A 7,925-nucleotide genomic window follows, 5' to 3' on the forward strand; every position below is an offset into this window, starting at 1 on the left:
TCCCATATTTATATTGTCTGTAGGATCATATATCATATAGCATGTGCACCATGTGCCTATGCCATATGTGATTGTGCTCAAATGTTTAATTGATCACGCATGCCCTGCCTTGTAGGTATGCATCACACTGTGTAGCCAATATTTGGCCTCAGGTTGTTTTGTCAGAACTTCAAGTGGGTATGTTATGTCCACTTTTCTGCTTAGAAAAATAATGGAACTTAAGCATGTATTGATCTTTTCGTAAGTTATGAATTGCTCTGAAGAAATAATATCAAACATTTGTTTATTTTTGTCATCAAGCTCCATCTAATATAACATCTGACATAGGGTTTTCTAAACGTTGATTATTGGACTCTGCTCTGTAGCTTTCAGAGCTCTGGGAAAGCTAACATTTGATGTGGGGTTGTTGGTGGCACATCACTGTGATAGCTCAGGTAAATTTCCCTTGAATTCCAATTTTTAAATACAGACAATATTAAACTGGATAGTTGCATTTCTAGACCTGAATTTTACATACCAGCTTCAATGTCTGATTACAGTCTTTTATAGTTGAGATTAGACATTTTAAAATCAAAATGTGGCTACATTTCAACATTTTGAAATTTGTATATTTAGCTCTGGCCCTATACCACGATGTATGTTCTGGATTGAGCCTAGTCCTTTTGATTAAGTTGGCAACCGTTTGTACTTTCTTGGTTCTAAAACCTGTTAAATTTATCTTAAAACAGAGGACAAGGTCTTTTTGTTCGCCATATTGAGTTACTCTTCAACTTTATCATAACATGATCAATATCTAGGAGGATGAAGATGCAAAAGGATGATGAAGATCTTGAACAAATACTTCTTCGCTCTCGTTGTCATAAAGGGCGTTTGCTTTATTACTTCCCTGCACAACTGAGGTCCCCCGGTAGCTTTCTGTTTATACATCTTTCTGCAATCGAACATTTAAGCTTCTCTCTCTAGCTTCTAGAATGTATGAAGTAATATATGATGTCACTTGCAGTAATCATGAAGAAAATGGTGAATACATGTCATCTTGGTGTGGATGGCATACTGACCATGGCTCATTGACAGGTGATTTGTCTGATATTTTCATAGTCTTGCAAAAGGATTGATATCATAGTTGTCAGTTCTCTGTCTATCCCTGATCTCTGCTTCAATTTAATTTGTAGGTCTGACATGTGGCATGTTTAAGAGAAATGGTGTACAAATATCTTGTCCTGATAGTGCAGCTGGCCTTTATATAAGAACACGGAGTGGTGAAATCGTCAAAGATGCATTCTTGGTCACAGTTCTCTACTTATCAATATTGCATTGCATGATCATGCAAATTGTTGACGAAAACGGGTAAAGAAAACGAAAGAACACGAGAATTTTACGAGGTTCGGCAATGTGCTTACGTCCTCGGTGCCTAGGCGGCGCTAGAAGTTTTATTCAATGATCTTTTAGGTCTAGGTTACATCTCTATTTATAATAGAAAACTCTAGTACATAATTACAAAATCAACCCTGTACCGTACCGCGGGGGCTGCGCCTCCACACCCCCAACCCACATAATTCGTAACCCCACAACGAGACTTTTTATGAGCCATACATAACAAATCTCCACCTTGGCGAATATCATGCCCCTTGGAAACTTCAATGTGGGTTGGGTTACCTTGCTTCTTTAACAACTCGAAACATTCAACAAGTCCAAGCAATGCTTGAACTTGTCTGTCGTAACTGGCTTGGTGAACATATCAGCGGCATTCTCATCAGTATGTACCTTCTGAAACAAAACCTCTCCAGATGCAACCAACTCTCTGATCTTGTGGAACCTTACATCAATATGTTTAGTTCTAGCACGATACACCTGATTCTTAGCCAAGTGAATAGCACTTTGATTATCACAAAGCAACTGAACTCCACCTTGTTGAACACCCAACTCCTTCACTAAACCAGTAAGCCATAAAGCTTCTTTTGCAGCTTCAGCCGCTGCCATGTATTCAGCTTCAGTTGTAGATAGTGCCACGACAGATTGAACAGTAGACTTCCAGCAAATAGGCCCTCCACCAAGAGTAAACACATACCCTGTCGTAGATCTTCTATTATCCAAGTCACCTGCATAATCTGAATCCACATATCCTACAACCAAAGGATTATCCCGCTGACTCCCAAAAACAATTCCATGTCCCACAGTACCCTTTAAGTACCGAAAGATCCACTTGACTGCATCCCAATGTTGCTTACCAGGTTTAGACATGTACTTACAAACTTGACTAACAGCATGAGCTAAATCAGGACGAGTACATACCATCGCATACATCAAGCAGCCAACAGCATTAGAATACGGAACCTTTGCCATATTTTCAGCTTCCTTATTTGTCTTAGGGCACTGTTCTGATGAGAGCTTAAAGTGATTCGCCAATGGAGTGCTAACTGGTTTCGCGCTGCTCATCGCAAACCTTTCTAGCATTTTCTCAACATAACCCCGTTGAGATAGCCGCAGTTTCCTTGAGTCTCTGTCCCTGCAAATTTCCATTCCAAGAATTTTCTTTGCAGCACCTAAATCTTTCATATCAAATTCCTGACTCAATAAAGTTTTCAAACCGATAACATCATCCATGTTCTTCGCAGCAATCAACATATCATCAACATACAGTAATAGAAAAATAAAAGAACCATCATCAAGGCTCTTAACATAGACACAACAATCATACTCACATCGGTTGTAGCCAATCTTGATCATATAGGAGTCAAACCGTTTATACCACTGTCTCGGAGACTGTTTCAACCCGTACAAAGATTTCTTCAATCTGCAAACTAAATGCTCGTTTCCAGGTTGAGTGAAACCTTCAGGTTGCCGCATGTAGATCTGCTCCTCTAAATCACCATGCAAAAAAGCAGTTTTAACATCCATCTGCTCTAAATGCAAATCCCAACTAGCCACCAATGCAAGTACTGCTCGGATTGAAGTGTGCCTGACCACAGGAGAAAAGATTTCATCATAATCAACTCCTTTCTGCTGTGAAAAACCCTTCGCTACCAAACGAGCCTTGAACTTCTCCCCCTCTTTTTCTGTTACTGCTGGTTTCTTCTTATACACCCATTTGCAACCAATCGGCTTCTTACCCTCAGGAAGGGGAACTAACTCCCATGTGCGATTGTGATTCAAAGACTCCATCTCCTCAACCATGGCTGCCATCCACTTGTCGTTTTCCTGACTAGTAACGGCATCATGAAAAGTAACTGGATCATCATTGCTAACAGTAAGTGCAAAAGATACAAAGTCTTCAAAACCCAATCTGTTCGGAGGCTTTATATTCGTCCGTCTCACCCTGTCTCTGGCGAGACTATAATCCTGCAAATCATCCGTAGTGGAACCACCAGAAGTCGGTTGAGAAGTTTCTGGTTTCTCAACTGGAAACTGCTCGAAATCTACCACTGTCGTGTCTTGCTTCTGCTGCAACATAGACTGTTCATCAAAAACGACATCTCTACTAATCACAACTTTCTTCGCAACTGGATCCCAGAACTTGAATCCTTTGACACCTTTCTTGTAACCCAGAAAAATGCACTCCTTCGATTTTGCATCAAGTTTGGATCTCTCATCAGCAGGTACATGCACATAAGCAGGACAACCAAAAATCCGTAAGTTATCAAAACTAACATCATGACCAGTCCATACCTCTTCTGCAACTTTCCCAGCCAGCGATGCCCTTGGCGATCTGTTGATAAGGTAACACGCCATGTTAACAGCCTCAGCCCAGAAGTGTTTGGGAAGCCCCGCATTCAACCGCAAACATCTGGCTCTTTCATTCAACGACCTGTTCATTCGTTCCGCAACACCATTCTGTTGTGGTGTCTTGCGCACTGTAAAATGCCTCTGAATCCCATGCTCCTTACAGAATTGTAGGAACTGTGAATCTGTGTACTCCGTACCATTATCAGACCGCAAACACTTGATTTTTCGTCCTGTTTGGTTTTCTACCTCAGCTTTCCACAACTTGAACTTCTCAAAAACTTCAGATTTCTGTTTCAAAAAATACACCCAAACTTTCCGTGAAAAATCATCAATAAAAGTAACATAGTACCTAGATCCACCCAAAGACGATGTCGTGGAAGGCCCCCATACATCAGAATGCACATAATCAAGAATCTCTTGAGTTGTGTGCTTCGCAGTCTTGAAACGGACTTTAGTCTGTTTACCAAGAACACAATACTTGCAAAAATCGAGCTTACAGCTTTTGACACCATGCAACAAGTTTCTCTTGTGTAATTCTGCCATACCACGTTCACTAAGATGAGCAAGGCGCATATGCCACAATTTTGTCGTATCATCACAGGACTCAACAGAGTGAACTCCACCTGCAACGGTACTCCCTAACAATCTGTAGATATTCCCTGCAGTCATCTTGCCTTTCATCACAGTCAATGCTCCTTTAACAATCTGAATGGTTTCCCTATCCTCGTCAGCCTTAGGGATAAAACCATTCTTGTGCAAAGTGCCCAAGGAAATCAAATTCTTCTTCAAGTCTGGATATGTCGAACACCACTCAACGTCCGAACGGAGCCATCGTGCATCTTAATTCTGACATCACCAATACCAACAATATTGCAACATCGATCATCACCCAAATAAACCGAACCAGAATTAACCGGCCTGTATGTCGAAAACCATTCCCTATTTGGCGTGATGTGATAAGAACATCCAGAATCAAGAATCCAAGCATCCGTCAATTGTGTCGTTGAAATAGAAAGCATATCACCCTCACTGCAATCAGAAGTATCATCCTCGACCACGTTCACAGACTTGGATGAGCCATCACGCTTCTCATCGGTCTGCTTTTTCAACTTCGGACAGTCTCGCTTCATATGTCCCGCCTCCTTGCACTTGTAACAGTGAATCGTCTTCTTATCCCTGGATTTGGATCTGGAATTCCGCTTCCCGGACCCTGCCTTCTCTGGCTTCCGTCCACGATCTCGATTACCCTTGACATATAAGCTATCGGCTTGAGAGCTTTCCCCTGCATTCTGCTTCCGCTGGTTGTGAGCCAACAAGGCTGCAGTAATCTCCTCAACGTTGATAGTCTCTTTCCCATATGTAAGAGTAGTCACCATGTGTTCGTAAGAGGAAGGCAACGAACACAACAGAATCATCGCTCTGTCTTCATCCTCAATTTTCACATCAAGCCGAGCCAGATCAGAAACGATTTGATTGAAGACATTCACGTGTTGCGCCAAATCGTGATCGTCCTGCATCTTCAGCCCATACAGCCGCTGCTTTAGATACAGTTTTGTCGTTAAGGATTTGGACATAAACTGACTTTCCAACTTCCTCCAAATTTCGTCTGGAGACGATAGATGCATGACGTGATACATGACCTCGTCCGCCAAGCATAATCGTATGGTTCCTGCCGCTCGCTGCTGCAATTCTTCCCAATCTTCCTCATCCATCGACGCCGGCTTTGTAGGCCGCAAAGCCTTCAAGATCCCTTGCTGCGCCAATAGATCCTTCACCCTCGTTTGCCATAATCCGAAGTTACCCTGACCATCGAATTTCGCGACTTCGAATTTTGCTCCTGACATCTGATACCAATTGTTGACGAAAACGGGTAAAGAAAACGAAAGAACACGAGAATTTTACGAGGTTCGGCAATGTGCTTACGTCCTCGGTGCCTAGGCGGCGCTAGAAGTTTTATTCAATGATCTTTTAGGTCTAGGTTACATCTCTATTTATAATAGAAAACTCTGGTACATAATTACAAAATCAACCCTGTACCGTACCGCGGGGGCTGCGCCCCCACACCCCCAACCCACATAATTCGTAACCCCACAACGAGACTTTTTATGAGCCATACATAACACAAATTTATAATGTTTTGTTTTCATCATAATTTCTCATCCAGGACTTGTAGCTTATTTTATTTTAAAAGGCTTTATCATACTCGATGTGTTTAGTGTCAATGGAATAATATTTGAGTTAAAATATTTGAAGTTCCTTCGAGTAAAGAGGAATATTAAATAAAAAAATGCTGGCAAGAATGAGCTTGTTAAGAACTTAAAGTGCTAACATACACAATTTTGAGTTTTTTATGTCTAATCTATTTAACATGAGCTTGTTAATGACTAAAAATTATAGGTACCAATACTACCTTAAAATTGATCATTGTGTCAATTGTCAAAATGGAGAACTTTGTTTTATATTTTTTCTATCAAATGAACAAAGTTTTTCATGGATGAAATATAGAATGACTTCAAAAAATGTAAGTATGCTAGAAGTTGGTGTTTTGTGCATTTTAATTTTACTATGTTCTGTGAATCTTAACTATTCCCTAGCAATTTGAGAAATGCTTGCAGAAGCAATAGTGTGGTTCAATCAATTATTTTTTTTTATCAACTTGTGCTTTTATGAACTAGGCTATTTTTGGAGAAGATGAAATAGCATACCAAATTGGCGAGACCACTGAAATACTTTCTCAAGGTTATCTCTGCGCAACACCCCATTGTGTTCTGGTATTTTCTCCTCTCTCTCTCTCTCTCGCGGAAAAAGGTATATGTTCAGTTTCTATTATCCATTTAACACGTCCTTTATAATATCCTTTATTCTATCCTTTATTCATTGATTCTGTTAGGCAGCAAAAGGGAAGGAGTCTTCTGGCATTGATCGATCAACATTTGCTTTATTTATGCAACCTGATTGGTATGTGTCTATAATGTGTAATACCATGGTTATCGGCTTGATTTATGTGGGATTAATTTAACGGTCGAATAATGCACTATGATGGTGTGTTTCTATGTTTTCTGCTCAGCAGTTGGTTATGTTTTCATGTCATTCTCTGCTGTGAAGAAATTGGTTATTAGCATTTTGTTAGTAAAATCAGCTCCACTTAGGGATGTCTATATTTCGTAATGCAGGGATGAAAAACTCAATTTTCCAGAGGACGTTCATATTCACAAAGAGGTATGTTCTCTTAACTCTTATCATTGTTGGAAGTGAAATTCAATTGCACCGGTTATTGGATTTAGAAGAAACTTAGTTCTAGAAGTCAGCTTCAACTTTGAAAATCATTTGCAATGATATATGGTTATGATCTTAAGGAGAATATTGAACTTTTATGATTTTACGAGTCACCTAAAACGAGGGTGTAAACGAGACAGTGGGAAGGAAAAAAACCCAAAGAGAGAGCTAGCAATAGGCGTTGTCAACTTGAGCAGGCAAGCAAACTCGAACTTGAAACTCTTACAACTTGAGTTTGATTTGAGTCTGATCACATCTTTAGAACCAAAATTAGAAAATGCTAGTATTATTATTAATGTGTAGGGGGTCTTACTCTCGCACGCTAGCTGATGCTCTGAAGTTTTGTTGTTCAATGGTTTCAGCTGATACCACCAAATGGAAGTCTTACTTTTGGAGAGTATTCTGAGATGCTCCTTGACAAATATTACCACAAGAAGACATGAAAATTTTATCCCATAACGCCTATAGGTACACCACAAATACAATAATTGATAATATTTGCTTTTGTAAGCTTCTTGTTCTTTTCATAAGAACAAAACGAACTTATAGCCCATGGGTGCAATTTGATTTATATATGCATATATTGGTCTACCCATCTTCTATGATCATGAAGACCAGGTGGATACACAGTGGCAAATGGCTGTAGTTATTGCAAGCGGCGGCAGTCAAAGATATGAAAATCTGATTGAAGTCTACTGTCTTTCTATTAGGATATAGGGACGGGCATGGCCCGGGTCGGGGCTAACCAAACCTGACCCAAGCATTCTAACCCTACATCGGTCACTCGACCGACTCGATTTTAAAGAAACTCCATTAAACCTGAAACTAGATTTAATTTTCGATAAAAATCCACACTTGACCTAATACATATATATATATATATATATATATATATATATATATATATATATATGTAATTATATGTT

General features: G+C 39.8%; 1 protein-coding gene across 1 annotated transcript; it reads left to right on the forward strand.

The window, feature by feature from the left end:
- Window positions 1-802: 802 nt before the first annotated feature.
- LOC120156592 lies at window positions 803-7,487 on the forward strand. The gene is made up of 7 exons (XM_039167890.1): window positions 803-899; window positions 1,004-1,074; window positions 1,173-1,273; window positions 6,399-6,494; window positions 6,614-6,681; window positions 6,897-6,942; window positions 7,362-7,487. The coding sequence occupies exons 1-7, from the start codon at window positions 808-810 to the stop codon at window positions 7,440-7,442; spliced, it is 555 nt and encodes a 184-aa protein (XP_039023821.1). The 5' UTR covers window positions 803-807; the 3' UTR covers window positions 7,443-7,487.
- The last annotated feature ends 438 nt before the right edge of the window (window positions 7,488-7,925 follow it).

This window comes from Hibiscus syriacus, unplaced genomic scaffold, assembly GCF_006381635.1.
Source record: "Hibiscus syriacus cultivar Baekdansim isolate YM2019G1 unplaced genomic scaffold, ASM638163v2 tig00111234_pilon, whole genome shotgun sequence".
Lineage (NCBI taxonomy): Eukaryota > Viridiplantae > Streptophyta > Magnoliopsida > Malvales > Malvaceae > Hibiscus > Hibiscus syriacus.

Excerpts from the sequence above, each read along its gene's own strand:
- LOC120156592 (XM_039167890.1), top strand. The coding sequence starts at position 808 with ATGCAAAAGGATGATGAAGATCTTGAACAAATACTTCTTCGCTCTCGT. Across the intron at positions 900-1,003 it reads TACTTCCCTGCACAACTGAG|TAATCATGAAGAAAATGGTG; the intron begins GTCCCCCGGTAG and ends TGTCACTTGCAG. Across the intron at positions 6,682-6,896 it reads TTATTTATGCAACCTGATTG|GGATGAAAAACTCAATTTTC; the intron begins GTATGTGTCTAT and ends TTCGTAATGCAG.